Source organism: Aotus nancymaae, unplaced genomic scaffold (genome assembly GCF_030222135.1).
Source record: "Aotus nancymaae isolate 86718 unplaced genomic scaffold, 86718_ANA_hifiasm-v0.15.2.pri h1tg000018l, whole genome shotgun sequence".
NCBI lineage: Eukaryota > Metazoa > Chordata > Mammalia > Primates > Aotidae > Aotus > Aotus nancymaae.
In genome coordinates, this window is record NW_026988430.1 from 21,830,897 (window position 1) to 21,850,858 (window position 19,962).

Genomic DNA, 19,962 nt, shown 5'->3' on the forward strand with positions numbered 1-19,962 from the left:
TGCATGGACCCAAAGGGTGCACCACTTCGTCAGACCTTTGTGACCATCTTTTCATCTCATAACCTATTTACTCTCCATTATTCTTTCTAAATCTTTAACTGTTTGTTTTCTTCTGGAAGGGAGGAGAGAAGAAGGAAGGAAGGAATGAAAACAGTCTCACCAACAAAAAAGTAGTCTAGTCTAGCTAGTCTCTTTGCTCATGTCTTTTAGTCATACTCTTCTTTCCCCTTCATCTTTGTCATCTTACAAAGCATCTGGATACTCTTATTTTTAAAATTTTATTTTATTTATTTATTTATTTTGAGACAAGTTCTCTCTATTGCCCAGGTTGGAGTAGAGTGGCATGATCACAGCTCAGTGCAACTTCAACCTCCAGGGCCCAAGCAGTCCTCCTACCTCAGCCTCCTGAGTAGTAGCTGGGATCACAGGCACACACCACCACACCCAGCTAATTTTTGTATTTTTTGTAGAGACAGGGGTTTGCCAAGTTGCCCAGGCTGGTCTCAAACTCCTGAGCTCAAGTGATCCTCCAGCCTCAGCCTCTAAAACCTGCTGAGATTACAGATGTGAGCCACTGCACTCAGCCAGCTCTTCTTTTGTCAAGGACTTCAGCACCCGGTTTTGCAGTTATGTTTTTACCTGTCCCTACTCTCCTCCGTGACCTTCCATTGTTTTGAACCTTCATTTTTCATTCATTTATAAAATTCATTCAACAGGTATTTAATGAGCACTTTCAGTTTTTTTTTTTTTTTGAGACGGAGTGTTGCTCTGTTGCCCAGGCTGAAGTGCAGTCGCGGGATCTGCGTGATCTCGGCTCACCGCAACCTCCGCCTCCTGGGTTCAAGCAATTCTCCTGCCTCAGCCTCCTGAGTAGCTGGGATTATAGGCATGAGACACCATGCCCAGCTAATTTTTGTATTTTTAGTAGAGATGGGATTTCACTGTGTTAGCCAGGATAGTCTCGATCTCCTGACCTCGTGATCAGCCCACCTTGGCCTCCCAAAGTGCTGGGATTACAGGTGTGAGCCACTGCACCCAGCTTACTGAGCACTTTCCATATGTCAGGTACTATTCTATGTACTGGGCAATTAGCAGTAAGTAGAACAGACAAAAATCATTGTCCTTTTATATTCCAGGGTGAGAGACATAAAATAAATGAGAGACATAGAAAACTACTTATATGTTAGATGATATTATAGACTGAATGTTTTTATCCCACTAAGTTTTTTTGGTTGAAACCCTGGTGTGGATATATTTGGAGATAGGGCCTCTAAGGAGGTAATTGAGGTTAAATGAGGTTGTAAGGGTGGGAGCCTTATCTGATAGGATTAATGTTCTTCTAAGAAGAGACACCAGAAAGCTCCATTTCTGTCTTTGCCTGTCTGTCTCTGAGTACAGAGAAAGGGCCATATGAGGACACAGAGAGAAGGTGACTGTCTGCAAGCCAGTAAGAGAGCCCTCACCAGAAATCACGTTAGCAGGCACCTTAATCTTGGACTTCATAGCCAAGAAGTAAGAAATAAATTTCTCTTGTTTAAGCCACTCAGTCTGTGGCTTAAACTAATAACTGTAAGAAATAAACTTCTGTTGTTTAAGCCACTCAGTCTGATATTTTTGTGTGGTAGCCTGAGGGGACTAATACAGATGGTGATAAGTGCTATGTAGAAAACTAAAGCAAGGAAAGGGGGGTAAAAGGATCCTGGGGTTTGGAGGGTGGTTGTTTACATTTAATTGGATGGTTTGGGAAGGCCTATCTGGGAAGGTGACAGTGAGTAGAAGTGTAAGCCATTCTGATTTGGGGGGAAGAATGTTTAGATAGTGGGAGTCTTGAGATAGGAGAGTACCTAGTTTGAGCAAAAGGAAGCCAGTGCAGCAGAGTAGGACTGAAGTACTGAAGTATGGGGAATGGAAGGAGATAAGGTCAGAGAAATACCTGGGTAAAATCATACCACAGTAAGAATTTACATTCTGTTCTAAATGCAATAGGAAGCCATTGGAGGCTTTAAACTTAGTTTTAAAAGGATTATGTTGGCTGCCATATGGAAAATGGACTTTAGAGAGCATAGGCTGAAGCAAAGTTGACTGTTAAAGAGTCTGCTCTAAAACAATCTAGATGGATGGTGGTGGCCTGGACCACTTTGATAGCAGTAAAGATAGTGAGAAATGTTTAGTCTAGATACCATATAAAAGTAGAGCTGGCAGGATTTGCTGATGGATTGGATGTGCAGTAACAGAGATGAGGGGCTGGGTTTGGTGGCTCATGCATATAATCCCTTTGGGAAGCCAAGGTGGAAGGATTGCTTGAGCCCAGGAGTTCAACACCAGCCTTGGCAACACAGCAAGACCCTGTCTGTTTTTTGTTGTTTTTTTTTAAAGTGAGTCATGGCAGCACATATCTGTAGTCCCAGCTACTTGAGAGGTTGAAGTAGGAGGACTGCTTGAGCCCAGGAATTTGAGACTACAATGAGCTGTGATCACATCACTGCACTTCAGCCTGAGCAACAGAGTGAGATCCCATCTCTAAAACAAAAAAAAAGAGAAGTAAGGTTTTCTTGCTGGTCCCCTTTTTAAAATCTGTACTCTCCTGCTAAGCAATTTCATCTACAGGCATTCTTCTACTTTTATCTTTTGTCATGCTTTCCTAATATATAATTCAATTGTGACTTCTACCTTAAGTACTATGCCCATATATTCAACTGCCATATCAACATTTCCATTTGAATATCTTAAAGGCAACAAACTTTTAATCATTCCTTCCAGTCTTGGTTCTTTTCCAGTGTTGCCTGTATGAGAGAATGGTCCTGTCTTAGTTCATTATCTGTTGCTTATAACAGACTATCTGAAACTGGGTGATGGATTTTTTAAAAGGAATTTATTTCTTCCAGTTATAGAGACTGAGAAGTCCAAGGCCAAGAGGCTGTATCTGGTGCAGACCTTTTTGCTGGTGGGAGCTCTGCAGAGTCCCAGGATGGCTCAGAGTATCACAGGGGGCTGAGTGTACAAGCTCAAGTCTCTATTCCTTTTTGTATAAGGCCACTAGTTCCACTCCTATGATAACCCATTAATCCATGACTGGACAAATCCATTCATGAGGGCAGCACTCTTGTTACCCAGTCACCTCTTAAAATCCCCCACCTCTCAATGCTGCCACATTAGAGATTAAATTTCAACAATTTGGAAAGGACAAATGTTCAAAACATAGCAGATACTGTAATTGTATTTGGACTAATCATATACCTACAGAGTACCTGTGAACCTTTTTCTCCCTTCCCTGTCATGTCCAACCCAACATCATGCCTTATTCATTTTAATTTTAAATGTTTTTATGATCTGTTCACTTTTCTTTCTCTACAGTTAATTTTCAAAAAGATAAAGTCATGACTCACATATAAAGTTAACACCTATCACAGATTTTATTAAACTCACTGATTAATGAAGAAAAAGTGTGATGTTATGGCCAATTCAGAGAGCATTTAAGGATTTATGTACCTATAGGCAACTTAATAGAGGAATAGACTATAAGAAAACTGGTTGATGTACTACAGGGAAATAAGTAGTAACCTTTGGGGTTATCTTTTCTGCTGGACAGAAATGATCTGTATTTCTATTGGACAAAAATGTCTAAGTTGAAATATAATTTTGGTAAGTCTGAAACCTTAATTAATAGTGAACAGTGAGTTCAACAAAGTGTATTTCCCTAGATAATCTTGTAGTGGGCCTTTGCCTCCATTTGAAATGGAGTTTGTACTGTTTATCTTTTTTATCTTACTCTCAAGGTTTGCATATATTTTTTAACTCATTCTAATTCAAACTACCGCCATCTCTGGATTACTATATTAGTAGCCTAAATGTACTTCTTCTAACCCCTCCTCTCACTCATTATATTAATATCAGAGTAATGTTTAATTTTTACATTTTGTATTTGTGAAATATATGTGTATATAAGTCTACAAAAGTAATATACATTTTAAATAATAATAAAATAGAGATCTGGGTATCCATCACCCAACTTAAGAAATAGAACATTATTTCTATATTAGAAGCCTCCATCTGGCCCAGTGTGGTGGGCACTTTGGGGAGGCTGAGGCAGGTGGATCACCTGAGGTCAGGAGTTTGAGACCAGCCTGACCAACATGGTGAAACCCCATCTCTACTAAAAATACAAAAATTACCTGGGTATGGTGGTGTACGCCTGCAGTCCCAGCTACTCAGGAGACTGAGACAGGAAAATTGCTTGTACTCAGGAAGCGGAGATTTTAGTGAGCTGAGATGGTGCCACTGCACTCCAGCCTTGGTGACACATCGAGACTCCATCTCAAAAAAAAAAAAAAAAAAAAAAAAAGCCTCCATTTGCAATTCCCAATTGTATCCCTCCAAAGCTAAAGACATTCGTTTTGGGAGTTTTTTTAAGTTATATATTTTTTCTCATAGAACATATTGTTTTTGAACTTTATATAAATCATATTTGTTGTCTGTCTATATTTGCATTGTTTACTGAACATCTAAAAGTTTGTGATTCATCCTTGTTAATATGTGAGAAACTAGTTCATTTATTTATGTTACTACATAGTATTCATTTATGTGTTCTTTTCAATTTTTAAAATTTTAGTAAAATACACATAACATAAAATTTATGTTTAAGCATTTTTAAGTATGCAATTTAGTGCCATTGAGTACATTGATGATGTTGTACAACCATCACCACTATCCCTTTCCAAAACTTTTAAATCATCCCAGTCAGAAACTGTACTGATGGAATAATGACTCCTGTTTAGTCCCTTGCCTCAGGCCCTGGTAACCTCTGTTCCACTTCCCATCTCTATGAATTTGTCTATTCTAGGTACCTGATTTAAGTGGAATCATATAATATTTGTACTTTGTGTATAAAAATACAGTGGCTTTTTTTAACTTAATACAACGTTTTCAAGGTTTATCAATATTCTAGCATTTGTCAGAATTTCATTCCTTTTATAGCTGAATAATTTTCCATTGCATGTAGGCCATACATTTTGTTTATTCATTTGTTGATGGACACTTGAGTTGTTTCCACTATTAGATTATTGGGAGTAATGCTGCTATAACCATCAGCATACAACTATCTGTTTGGATCCTAGTACTTTCAGATATTTGGGGTTATATACTTAGGAGTGGAATTGCTGGATCATATGATAATTCTATGCTTATGAACTTTTGAGGAACTACCAGACTGTTTTCCACAGCAGTTGTACCATTTTACATTGCCTCCAGCTATGTGTGATGGTTACAGTTTCTGCATGTCCTTGCAACACTTACTTTTCTTGTTTAGACAGTAATTATACTAATGGGTGTGAAGTGGGATTTCATTGTGGTTTTGACTTGCAGTTTCCTAATAACTAAGGATGCTGAGCATCTTTTCATGTCCTTTTGGGCCATTTTTAAAAATATTTTAAGAAATGTCTATTAAAGTCCTTTGCCTATATTTGAATCAGTGTTTTTTGTTGTTGTTGTGTTGTAGGAGTTCTTTATATATTCTGGATGTTAATCTTGTATCAACCATATGCTTTGCATTCTGTGTAATATCATTTTAACTTTCTTGACAGTATCTAAAAAAGTTTTATAATTTTTATGAAATCTGAGTTTATCTGTATTTTTCTTTTGTTACCTATGCTTTTGGTATAGCCAACAAATCATTGCCAAATCAAAGGTCATAAAGCCTTCTATTTTTTTCTTCTGGAGTTTTATATTTTTTAGCTCTTTCAGTAAAGTCTTTGACCAATGTTGAGTTAATTTTTGTTTATTATGTAGGCAAGGTGTTACTTCATTCTTTTTACATGTGTGATCCAGTTTTCCCAGCACCATCTCCTGAAAAGAATCTTCATGAATTGGCTGGGCGCGGTGGCTCACGCCTGTAATCCCAGCACTTTGGGAGGCCGAGGTGGGCGGATCACGAGGTCAAGAGACCGAGACCATCGTCACCATGATGAAACCCTGTCTCTACTAAAAATACAAAAAAAAATTAGCCGGGTGTGGTGGCACGCGCCTGTAGTCCCAGCTACTTGGGAGGCTGAGGCGGAACAATCGCTTGAACCCAGGAGGTAGAGGTTGCAGTGAGCCGAGATTGCGCCACTGCACTCCAGCCTGGAGACAGAGCAAGACTCCGTCTCAAAAAAAAAAAAAGGATCTTCATGAATAGTTTCAATAATGCAAGAAAGCATTTGACAAAATGCAACACACTTTCGTGATAAAAATTCTTAACAAGGCAGGAATAGAAGGAAATTACCTGATTATAATAAAGGTCATATGTAAAAAGCTCATAGCATACTCAGTGGTGCAAACTGAAAGGTTTTTCTCTAAGATCAGAAACAGGGCAAGGATGCCCATTCTTGCCACTTCTGTATAACATAGTACTAGAATTCCTAGCGAGAGCAATTAAGCAAGAAAAAGGAATAAAAGTCATCCAAATGGGAAAGGAACAAGTAAAATTGTTCTTGTTTGCAGGCATGATCTTTCCTAAAGACCTTATTTTTTAAAAACTGTTAGGATTACTAAATTGGGTAAAGTTGCAATATGCAAAATCAACATATAAAAATCAGTTGTATTTCTATACACTGACAACAAACTGGCTGAAAAGGAAATTTCCATTTGCAATAGTACCCACAAATAAAATGCTTAGGAATAAACTTAAGAAGGTAAAAGACTTGTATATTGAAGCCTATAAAACATTTCTATATATACCGTTTTATGTTTATTCTTTTATTTCCTTTTCTGTTTTCCACAGTGGCTATGCCATTTTATATTCCCACCAGCAAAACACAAGGATTCCAATATCACAACATCTTCATTAAAACTTGTTATTTTATTTATTTTTAAATAGCCTTCCTAACAGGTGTGAACTAATACCTCATCGTGGTTTTGATTTGCATTTCCCTGATAATTACTGAAGTTGACCATCTTTCCATATCCCTGTTAACCATTTATATGTCTTTGGAGAACTGTCTGTTCATGTCCTTTGCCTGTTTTTCAATTGTTTTTTTTTTTTTTTAATATTGAGTTTCTTATATATTTTGGATATTAACCCCATATCAGATATATGGTTTGCAGATATTTTTTCTATCCTTTAGGTTGCCTTTCCACTCTGTTTTTTTTACCTTTACTGTGCAGAAGCTTTTTAGTTTGTTGTGGTCCCAATTGTATGTTTTACTTTTGTTGCCGATGCTTTTATGTCATATCCATAAAATCATTGTTAAAGCCAATGTTATGAAAAATTTCCCCTGTGTTTTTTCCTAAGCATTTTGCAGTTTCAGGTCTTACATTTAAGTCTTTAATCCATTTTGAGTGAACTTTTGTGTATGGTATAAGATAAAGGTCCAGTTTTATTCTTTTGCATGTGGATTTTGTTTGCCCAGAACTATTTGTTTAAGAGACTGTCTTTTCCCTGTTATATATTTTTGTCACCTTTGTTGAAGACCAGTTGATCATACAGGTGTAGATTTATTTTCGGGCTCTCTATTCTCTTCCAGTGGTTTATATGTCTGTCTTAATGCCAGTGCCATTACTATTTTGATTATGGTGGCTTTGTAAGATGTAAATGTCATGAAGCATGATGCCTCTAGCTTTGTTCTTCTTTCTCAAGATTGTTTTGATTATTCAGGTCTTTTGTGGTTGCATATTAATTTTTGTATTTTTTTCTATTTCTGTAAAAAATGTCATTGGGATTTTGATAGGAATTACTTTGAATCTACATTTGTATTAGTCTTTAAAATCAATAGTCCCCAACCTTTTTGCACCAGGGACTGGTTTTGTGGAAGACAGTTTTCCACAGACCTGGGTTGGGGATAGAGGTGATGGTTTCAGGATGAAATGGTTCCACCTCAGATCATCAGGCATTAGATTCTTATAAGGAGCATACAACCTGGATCCCTTGCACACACACTTCACAATAGGGTTTGCACTCCTATGAGAATCTAATGCTGCTGCTGATCTGACAGGAGACGGAGCTTAGGTTGTAATGCTTGCTTGCCAGCCACCCACCTCCTGCTGTGCAGCCTGGATCCTACCAGTACTTGTCTGTGGCCTGGGGGTTGGGGATCCCTGCTTTTAATGTTTTTTAGAGGACTGTGCACAGTGACTCACACCTGTAATCACAGCACTTTGAGAGGCCAAGGCAGGAGGATCACTGGATGCAGAAATTCAAGACCAACCTGGGCAATATAGTGAGACTCCATACCTACAAAAAAAAAAAAAATTTACCAGGGCATGGTGGCACCTGCCTCTAGTCCTAGCTACTTGGGGGATTAAAGTAGGAAGATTGCTTGAGTCCAGGAGTTTCAGGTTATGGTGAGCTATGATCACACCACTATACCCTAGCCTGGGTGACAGAGCAAGACTGTGCTTCATAAATAAATAAAACAAAGAAATAAAAATAAAGTAAAAAATAAATAAAATTAAATAATAAAAATGTTTTGTGGAATTGGCATTGAGGCCATTTAGGTCCTTAGCTTTTCTTTGATGGGAGACTTTTTGTTACTGATTCAGTCTCCTTACTACTCTGTTCAGATTTTCTGTTTCTTCATTATTCAGTCTTGGTAGGTTGTATATTACTAGGAATTTGTCCATTTCTTTATCCAATTTATTGTCATGTAATTTTTCAGAGTAGTCTTTTATTATTTCAGTGGCATCAGTGTCTCCTCTTTCATTTCTCTCTTTTTTCTTAACCAATCTAGGTAAAGACTTGTCAATTCTGTTGATGTTTTTAAAAAAACCAACTCTTAGTTTTATTGTTTTTTTCAATTGTTTTTCTGTTCCCTATTTTATTTCTGTACAAATCTTTATTGTTGTTTTCCTTCTGCTAACTTTGAGTTTACTTTGTTATTTTTCTAGTTCCATGAAGTGTAGAATTGGATTACTTGAGAGCTTGGTTTTTTGATGTTGGCATTTACCACTATAAACTTTCCTCTTTGTACTGCTTTTGGTGTCTCTCTCACTTTTGGTATGTTGTGGGGTTTTTTTTTCCACTGGTCTCAAGACAGTTTTATAACTTTTGATTTCTTTTTTGACTCATTCATTGGTTGTTCAAAAGCATGTTAATTTTCATATTTTTGTAAATTTTCTGGTTTTCTTTCTGATGCTGAATTTTAGTTTCATTCTGTTGTGGTTGCAAACGATACCTGGTATTAATTTTAATCTTACATTTACTAAGACTTAATTCGTTACCTAACACATGATCTGTCCTAGAGAATGTTCCATGTGCAGGTGTGAAGAATATGTATTTTGTTGCCGTTGGGTAAAATGTTCTATACATGTCCGTTAGGTCCATCTGGTCTCTAGTATTCAAGTTCTGTTTCCTTATTAATCTTCTCTTTGGATGTTTTATTAGTTACTGAAGGTGAGGTATTCTACTTTCCTACTATTCTTATATTGCTGTTTATTTCTCTCTTCACTGTGATCAGTATTTGCTTGCTATATTTGGGTGCTCTGATGTTGGTTACATATATATTTAGTTGTTAAATATTCCTGGTGAATTGACCCATTTATCATAATATAATGTCCTTTTTTTGTCTCTTGTGACCATTTTTGACTTAGAATCTATTTAGTATCCTAGAATTGCCACCTCTGCTGTCTTTTGGTTACCATTTATAAGTAATAACTTTTTCTATCTCTTCACTTTTAGCGTATGGGTATCCTTAAATTTAAAGTGAGTCACTTGCAGACAGCATTTTTATTCAGCCACTTTGCATCTTTTGATTAGAGAATTTAATCCATTTACATTTAAAACAATGATTGATAGAGAAAGACTTACTATTATTGTCATTAATAATTGTTTTCTTTCTATAGCTTTTTTGTTCCTCTTTTCTTCCCTTGCTATCTTTTTCTGGAGAATAAAAAGTAATATAACCTCTTAGCTGTGTTTATAGAACTAAAGTAGGTCTTCCTGTTTAATTAAAGCATATTTGAATGATTTTTATGTAAAGAAAATTTTGTCAGTTATAAAATTTCCATTAACAATAAAATCTTAGGTGCTAATAGACACTTAGAAAAATGTAGCCTATTTTTAGTATATCTCTGCTTTCTCCTTTTTGTTCTCTCCTATTCTCTGAAATTATAATTTTATATATAATCATTATATGCTGACAATTTTGTTTAAAAATTTAATACAATCAACTAAATTTTGAGTCAACAAGTTAACTCAGATATATGAATGATCCCAACAGCCTTATTTTGAAGACAAGTTTTTTTTTAAAGACCCAATAGTATTATATGACAATTTGTTTTGTATTTGCTATAAAAGTTTTTTTATGGGATTGATATTACTTATTCTGCTTTTTTATTGTGATATTCAATATTTATTTAGGAATCTGGCCGTTTCATTGTACATAAATTTCTGAAGTCCTTAGAAACCAATCAGTGGGCAGAATGTTTTTCTTCATCCCTTGAAACAAATTGGAAATAACCACACACATGATAGTTGTTTCAAAACAATTTAACTCATATTTAAGTCTTTCATAGTCTGAATTCTTTTCTATATAATGGGAGGAAAAATCCCTCTGGATTTCTTTAGGGGAAATTTTTTATATTTTACCAATTCTTTGTTTCTCAAAGTTTTCTTTTTTTTTCTGAGACAGAGTTTCTCTCTGTCACCCAGGCTGGAGTGCAGTGGCATGATCTTGGTTCATTGCAACCTCTGTTCCTGGGTTCAAGTGATTGTCCTACCTCAGCCTCCAAAATAACTGAGACTACAGGCGTGTAGTCCAGCTAATTTTTGTATTTTTAGTAGAGATGGGATTTCACCATATTGACCAGCCTGGTCTCGAACTCCTGACCTTGTGATCCACCACCTCGGCCTCCCAAAGTGCTGAGATTACAGGTGTGAGCCACTGCACCCAGCCCAAAGTTTTCTTAATAGATTTTAAAAATATAATTGTAGAATATATTTTGGATTCATCAACATAATGGTCTTATTCAAATCCATTGAGAGGTTTTTCTCCAGATCGTCAACATTTGTAACTTACAGAATTAGAAGTTCATTTGTAACTTAGAGTATTAGGAGTTGTTAATATCTCATAATCAAGGGATTAGAGATAAAATGTTGTCTATGTTTTCAAATAGAGGAAAAACAGTATGTCTGTGGATTACATTCCATTAATTATCAACAATTATGCAAATTGATGTCACATTTCATTTGCTTTTATATCCTCTTGAGGTATTTTTATCCTTTTCTTAGCTGGTTATTCAATAGATAAATCTAAATTTAGCGAATTCTGAATTATTGGCTCTGTAGTAGGCTTTTCTCTTCAACTGAAGACCCAGTGTCTCATACACACTGTTGCTCTGAATATTCTCAGAAGGTTTTTTTTTTTTTCTTCATACTTTCTGTGTATTGGTGAGAGAATTTGATTTAGAAACGGTACATATTCAAAAGGCAAATAGCCAACCCATGAAGCACTCAAAATAGAAAAGACTTTTAGATCAATGTTTGCTCTGCTTTTTAACCCAATAACATGGTTATTAGGGGAATTTTAATTTTTATCAGGGAATCCTGATGACTAATAGTACAGCAATTAACTATTTTACTAATTAGTGGTACAAAATTTGTTTTGTGGTCTTATTAAGAAGTTTAAAAACAGTTAAAGGTAAAATTGAGGAAATAAACTATCTTATAAAAATTGATCAGTTGCTGTTTTCCAGAGAATTTGGGGTGGTTTCTTTAACTGATCCACATTGTGTAGAGCTCATAGTTTATGACAAGTGGATAAAACAGTTTAATTTAAATAATAATCTCTAATATTGGTTTTTGTCTTCATTTATTGAGTTTTTTTTTTTTTTTTTTTTTTTTTTTTGAGACGGAGTTTCGCTCTTGTTACCCAGGCTGGAGTGCAGTGACGCGATCTCGGCTCACCGCAACCTCTGCCTCCTGGGTTCAGGCAATTCTCCTGCCTCAGCCTCCTGAGTAGCTGGGATTACAGGCACACGCCACCATGCCCAGCTAATTTTTTGTATTTTTAGTAGAGACGGAGTCTCACCATGTTGACCAGGATGGTCTCGATCTCTTGACCTCGTGATCCACCTGCCTCGGCCTCCCAAAGATTTATTCAGTTTTATTAACTTCTCTCTCTGCATTTGCTATATTTTATTTACTAGCTTCTTAGAAAGAATATTTGATTCTTTTATTTTGACATTTTAAAAATATACTTAAAGCTATAAATTTATTTCTAAGTATTGCCATTGCTGTATGCCACATGTTTTGAATTGTGAGTGCTTTTCTTATTCATAACTAAAGAGTTCATGAATTCTAGTATGTTTTTCTGTTTAACTCATATGGTTTTTAAGAATATGAGTTTTATGGCCATGTATGTTGGTTCACACCTATAATTTCAGCATTTTGGAAGGCTGAGTCAGGAGGATCCCTTGAGACCAGAAGTTTGAGATTAGCCTGGGCAACAAAGCAGTATCTTGTCTCTACAAAAAATATAAAAACTAGCTGGGTGTAGTGGTATGCACCTGTGGTCCCAGCTACTCAAGAGGCTAAGATGGAACGATTGCCTGAGCCTAGCAGTTTGAGGCTGCACTGAGCTATGATCTTGCCACTGCACTCCAGCCTGGGTGACAGAGACCATGTCTCTAAAATCAATCAATCAATCAACCAAGATGGGTTTTTGTTTTGGGCTTAACTTTTAATCTACAATGACTTTATATTATTGACTTTTAATCTACCGTGGCATAATTGTTGAAATACATGATCAATATGATAAGGATTGCTTAAAATTTGTTGAATGTTCTTTTGTAATCTAGCTCATGGCTGTAAATGTTCCATTTGTGCCTATATATTTTTCTACTTCTTGGCTGAGTCTTTATATCTTTTTTCAATGCAGGTTATTAATGATGATCAGATATTCAAATAGTGAGCTTATCTGCCTATATACTTAGTAAAATGATCTTAAATCTTCTTCATAGTTTGTTAACTTTGACAGAGGTTTTTTGTTTTTGCTTTTGAAATTGCCAAGATAGTAGTGGTAGTAGCAGCAGCAGCAACAGCAATGTTGGTGGTAATGGTAACAACAGCAGCAGCAGCTAACTATGTGCCAGCACCATTCAGATCTCTCTAAATTTGTTAATAAATTTAACCCCATAACAGCTCTATGAGATATATTGTTTTCCTCATTTTATAGATGAGAAAAGACACAGAAAGATTAATATACTTACTTACTGTAGTCACACTGACTTAAACAAATAAAGATAAGTTTTGTTTAGCTAGACACACACAAAAATAATTTTTTTCTTTCCTCTTTTTAGTTATTAGAAAAATTGAAAGAACGTTGGCTCTCTACTGGCTTATGGCATAAACTGGAGTTGGTGAAGACAGTCATTGTAGAACCACAGGGAGGAGAAAAAACAGATTTTGATGAATTACTGCAGGTGTACTATGATGCAATCAAATACGAAGGAGAGAAGGGTAATGAAATTATTTCATGATACAATTATAATTTTATATTATCTTTTTAAGTGAACTGCACTTAAGAGAAAAATTATAATCCAGAGTGAAAAGAAAATAAATTGGGTAAAGAAATTCTTTTAATTGCACTTGTCCTCCTAAGAATATTTTCACTTGGGTAAGCTGATTCAACTTTAAGAAAAATTATGCCATCAGGTATTATCTCACAGTCTTTAGTGCACTACCTGAAATAGTTTGTGCAAAAAGGCAGTTAGGATATATAAAAATATATTCCTTACTAGCCAAATGAGACCTTTATTAGATGTAATCAGTACACTTTGTGCTTATATTCTATTACATAAGGTAAACTTGAATTTTCAAAACATAACTGAAAACTCAATTCCAAGTTAGAGCATATCCCTGAAGAGTTTGATGTGAGGCTGGGCGTGATGGCTCATGCTTGTAATCTTAGCACTTTGGGAGGCTGAGGCAGGCAGATCACTTGAGCCCAGGAGTTCGAGACTAGCCTGGGCAACATGGTGAAATCCTGTCTCTACAAAAAATACAAACATATAGCAGGGCATGGTGGTGTGTGCCTATAGTTGCAGCTACTCAGGAGGCTGAAGTGGGAGGATCACCTGAGCCCAGGAGGTCAAAGTTGCAGTGAGTTGTGATTGTGCCACTGAACTCCAGCCTGGCTGACAGAGTGAGATCCTGTCTCAAAAAATAAATAAATAAAATGAAATAAAAAGTTTGATGTGAAAGGCTAATAGTTTATGAACAATGCAAGAAAGAGGTTAATATGTCAATATCTTTTTATGATGTATGTATATATGGTGTTCTGTGTGTTTTAAATACTTTTAAATATAATATTAATTCCATATGATATGTATTATCAATTAAAGTTCATTTATTCTGAGAATTACTTTCAAGTGGTAAAAGTAATAATGCAACTTCAATTTTTATTAAATATACCTGCTTATAATCACACAGTCCTTATTCAATTGCTATTTTGACATGTTTTTACTGTATAATTTATCTGGAAGATGCACAATTTGTAAATTGGTTTGCTACCCTTTTGCATTTGAACTTTTAAAACTGTATCTCATAATACTGTTTTATTTGGATTATTTTAAGTTTGCTACTATAATTACTATATTTATAAATCAGGTATTTTCAAAATGACAAAGATAAGCAATTTCTGAGAATTTTGGATATGCTTTTTTCTCTTGCTTAAGATGGAGCCCTCCTGGTAGCAGTTTGTCGTGGTAAAGTGAGTGAGGGTCTGGATTTCTCAGATGACAATGCCCGTGCTGTCATAACAATAGGAATTCCTTTTCCAAATGTGAAAGATCTACAGGTAGGCCATCGAAACCTTAAGTTTCATTATTACAGTAGTCATTGGTTTTGTAGAAAGTTAATTGCAGGGATCCCTCATTTTACTGCGCTTTGCTTTATAGTGCTTTTTTACAAATTGAAGCTTTGTGGTAACCCTGCATTGTGCAAGTCTGTTGGCACCATTTTTCCAAAAGCATGTACTCACTTGTTTCTATGTCACATTTTGGTTAATTCTCACAATATTGCAAACCTTTTCATCATTGTATCTGTTAGGGTGATCTGTGATAAGTGATCTTTGATATTAGTATTGTAACTGTTTTGGGGTGCCTCATACTACACCCACATAAGACAGCAAACTTAATTGATAAGTGTTGTATGTATTCTAACTGCTCCACTGACCAGCCTTCCCCCATTTCTCTCTCCTCGGGACTCTCATTCCCTGAGACACAACAATACTGAAATTAGGTCAATTAATAACCCTGCAGTGGCCTCTAAGTGATCAAGTGAAAGGAAGTATTGCATGCTGTCTTTTGGACAAAAAGAGTTATTTTCAAAGTCTGGTCCTGGGTCAGATGCATTGGTATCACCTGGGAATTTAATAGAAATAAAGACTTTCAGGCTCATCCAGACCTGCTGAATCAGAAACTCTGGAAGTGGAGCCCAGCAATTTGTGTTTTATCAGTCTTTTAACCACAGACTCCTGGATCTCTCTATGGAATTCTGGGGTCTTTCATCCATCCCTTCTCTCCAGTGTCCTGCCTTGCAGATTTTGTGATTTGGTCACTCCATATTCTGATCCCTTTCACCTGAGCTCAACAGGACCACTGCACTCTGCTTGTATTTTAATGCTCTGTGCTGTGGTCAGGAAATTATACCCAAGCAGAGAGCTGACAATAATGGAGTTCACCTAATGAATTCCACTTAGCTCCAGAATTACAGTCTTGTGCTGTCTGGTGTCTACAACCTGAAAACAGTTGCTCTGTTTTGCCTGGTTATGCGATTGCTTACAAGGGAAGAAATATTCTCAAACCAGTTACTCAATCTTGGCCAGAAACAGTTGTATCTCATTATCACTGATTGTTTCCTAAACGATATATTTGGAAAACTATAGTAATAATTTGAGCCTAAGTTGAAGTTATTGTTCATCAAGGAGGATTTTCTTTTACTTCCTACAGGAATTTGAAGGTGAATCTGAGAAAACTTGAGATTTTCTGGCCACTGAGCTGACTCATTGATTATGATCCATATCCCTCCTCCCAGGGTACAGTTAGGGTCTCATACCAAAGCAGGAATTCTTTCATTAGAATAGTTATCTTCTTAATTGTTAATACTTTACTAGACACTGTGAATTAGATAATTTTACTTTTATTTTTCTAGTCCATAGCAGTCTTTAGGTAACATTAATAAGCAGTATTTCTTTTGTTAGCCCTCAATCTTCCTGTAACCTCTGGACCTCTTCAAAATTTCTGAAAGTCCTCGGGGTATCTCACTTGATGATTCATAGTCTAATATTTCAGCCTCCAGTAACTTTGGTGGTTTCCACTACCTTTCTCCAGTTAACCAGTGCTACTGCTGAGAGCACTAATGGCTATGCCCAAGGCTGGGTCTCCTATTCTAAAATGGCTGATGCTGCCTTGACTACTGCTACTGATGAAACAGTTGACATTTACCCAAGAAAACTCTGGTTGCCATCAACAGCTTCAGTGCTGCATTCCACTGAAGTAGAGTGCTACTGGTGGCATGGCTGTTGGCACTGGTATTGTCTCCTTTTAATGTCTTATCATTTTACTCTAGCCCTACATTATTGCACTAAGGCTGCTTGTTAAAGTGGAAAGAATCTGTTTCCCTTCTTTAGCCACACATTTTCTTCCAATGTCTTAATAAAATACAAATTTTTCCTTGTAAAACTAATTCTTTCCATTTTTGCCTATGTCCTCTCTCTTCCTTGGACCCTACATATGAATTCTTGAGAGCTGGAAAAGAAGAAAAACTTTATGGCCATACTAGGTTGTACTAGCTATTATAGGTACAAAGTAACAAGGTCTAAAAGGATCGTTAAGATTATCATTCTGATTACATATAAGAAGAGAAGGGAATGATATTCAGAGTAGTTATCAAAAGAATTTTAACTTTTTACATAATTTTTAGTAAAAGAAAACAAGCTGTGAGAAAATGTGATGAGAATACAGGTATTTATGTTATTCATTATTTTTTTAAAAAATTCTTAAAATTAAAAAAATACACTTGTGAGGAAAGAAAATTACATTTCTCTTTTCTCCACCTTTGCCTCAACAGCTATGATTATGAACATTGTTAGTATACCAACCTGGGAGTCTTAATGCTTTTTTCCTCAGGATAAATTCTTCCTAGACAATATCTCAGTCTGTCATGCAAAAAAGATACCTGGTGACCTACTCTGACATTCCTCAGTCATGATCCTACTTGTCATAGTTCTGCTTATCTGAATCTCAGTGGGTCAAGTGCATAAAACAGCAAAATAACAGAAGCATCAATGGGTTCTGGATAGAGGGGAGGAAGGTGGTTCTAAAGGGTTATCCCTAGTGGTTCCCAAAAGGTGCACATAGGGTGGACACAAGAATAGTTCAAGCTGCAGGGACAAGGGATAGAAAAAGTGAAATTATTTACCAGCAGTACTAGATATACTGGGAAGTGTATTTCTTATTGCTCTATGTCTGAATCAGTTTTTCCTCTGTAACAACTCCAAAACTCAGTGACTTAAATCAGCAATCATTTATTACAGATGCTGCATCTATGGAGTGATTGGGTGGCAGATGATCTAGGCTTGGGCTTGGTTGGTCGGCTCTCTTGATTTTAGCTGGGCTCAGCTTCTCTGCCCTAGTTGGCTGATCTGTGTTGAAGTCAACTGAGTCAGCTCTGTTCCACCTGTATTTCTTTCTTTGTGGACCAACAGACTAGCCAAGGCATGTTATCATTGCAATGGCAGTAGTACAAAAGGGCAGGCTTAACTGTGTAAGCAGTTAAGTCAAATACCTATTTACATCACATCTGCTAACCTCCTCTTGCCCAAAACATGTCATATGCACAATCTCAAAGTCAAGGAAGGGGAGAAAAGGGATAATTTCTACCACACATGGCAAAGGACTTAGAATCATGACTTTAAAAAGGAGTTCTCAGCTATGACATTTTTTCATAACTAAAGGGAATTTGTTAGTTATCCATTTATAAACTTTAAGAATATAAGCATGCAGTTTTTATAATGATTAAGAAGGCCTTTTATCATTTGGAAATGCCCAGGATAGAGCAGTCAATACAGAAAATATTTGAAATACATCAGAGCATCATTATGGGTGATTTCTTAAAATTTTTATAAATGGTTAAGTATTTGAAAATATTTATATGCCTCTGTGGAATATAAAAGTTAAGTTTCAAATTCTAATGAAGTCCGTTTGGCTTTTTGCCTGTCCTTCGGTGTTATATTTAGGAAAACATTGGCAAATCCAACATCATGCATATTTGCCACTAATGTTTTCTTTGCAGAGTTTTATAGTTGTAACTCTGTGATCTAGATATTTGATTCCTCTTGAGTAAATTTTTCTATGTGATATATGGTGAGGTCCAACTTCCTTATATCTAAAGTGAATCTTCTATTGACAGCATATAGTTGGATCAGGTTTTTAAATATCCATTTGGCCAATCTCTGCCTTTCAATTGGAGAGTTTAAACCATTTACATTTAAAGTAATTACTGATAGGGAAGGACTTACTTCTGCTATGTAGCTATTTGTTTTTTGTGTGTTGTGTGCTTTTTGTTCTTCAGTCCTTCATCATTGCCTTTTTTTGCATTTAGTTGGTTTGTGGTATACTATTTTGATTCCCTTCTTTCCTTTTATATGTATTTTTATAGTATTTACCTTGGGGATTATAACTGTCATCTGAATCTCTGTTCTTCCCTTTTTATATTGTTATTATCGCAGATTGCATCTTTATACATTGTGTGCCATTAACATAATTTTTAATTGTTGTTTTATGCATTTGCCTTTTAAATAATATAGTGACAACAAAGGAGTTGTAATTCAAAAGCATATTGTAGTATTCACCTGCATAATTACCTTTACCAGTGTCATTTATTATTTCTTAAAGCATATGTTTATAAATGTTTTATAATCTATTACATGGTGTATCTTGAGGATAGGGGTAATTTCTTAAGCATCTTGGTGTCTCTACAACCAAGATATTGCCTAAGAACATAGTGTTGAATAAATATTTTAGTTAATGATTGAAAGGGGTTTTAGTAGAAGTTATTAAAATTGCATTTGACCTTGTTATTTGTTTTTAAAAACAACAGCAACCACCCTCCATTAGAGACTTTAAGGATGCAAATGATGTTAATCATTAGATGATAATGAACAGGATGGTAGTAAACAGTGATATGACTCATAAGGAGGCAATGCAGTGTAGCTATAGTGGTAAATCATTAGAGGATATGTAGAAGGGAATGCTCAATCCTCAATAGCATCTTATACTTTATCTAATACATAGTAGAATATAATAAGTGGAGGAAGTATCTTATGTTGGCTATATTTGCTATCCCTCTTTTATTATTTATTTTAATAATTTTTATTTTATTTTATAGACAAGGTCTTGTTTTGTTGCCCAGGCTGGCACCATCATAGCTCAGTTCAGTGGCACAATTATAGCTCAGTGCAGCCTTTAGCTCCTGGGCTCAATTGATCCTTCTGCCTCAGTCTCCTAAGTAGCTAGGACTATAGGCATGTGCCACCACACCTGGCTAATTTTTTTTTGGAGAGGTGAGGTCTTGCTATGTTGCACAAGCTGGCCTTGAACTCCTGGCCTTAAGGGATCCTCACACCTCAGCCTCCCAAAGTGCTGGGATTACAGGTGTGAGCCATCATGTCCAGACTGTATTAGGTTTTTATTGCTTTGTGACAAATTATCACATAGTGGCTTAAAACAACATACATTTATTATTTCAGTTTCCATTGGTCATGAATGTAGGCATGGCTTAGGGTGGGTTCTGCAAAACTGCTGCAATTAAAGTGTTGGCCAGGCTGTGTTCTTATCTGGCACTTGGGGTCCTTTTGTGGTTGTAGGACTGAGGTTCTTCCTAATCCATCCAAGAGGCAGGTTTCTTTTTTTTTTTTTTTTTTTTTTTTTTTTGAAAACAGGGTCTCACTCCATTACCCAGGCTGGAATGCAATGGTGAAATCACAACTC

General features: G+C 36.0%; 1 protein-coding gene across 4 annotated transcripts in view; it reads left to right on the forward strand.

Annotated features, from left to right (window-relative positions):
* BRIP1 (BRCA1 interacting helicase 1) overlaps window positions 1-19,962 on the forward strand; it is a 154,336-nt gene that overhangs the window by 84,311 nt on the left and 50,063 nt on the right. For all 4 annotated transcript variants that reach the window (XM_012445557.2, XM_012445560.2, XM_012445559.2 and 1 more), the window contains 2 exons: window positions 13,270-13,429; window positions 14,647-14,768. In XM_012445557.2, the coding sequence (XP_012300980.2) occupies window positions 13,270-13,429; window positions 14,647-14,768 (282 nt within the window). The remainder of the gene's footprint in view (window positions 1-13,269; window positions 13,430-14,646; window positions 14,769-19,962) is intronic.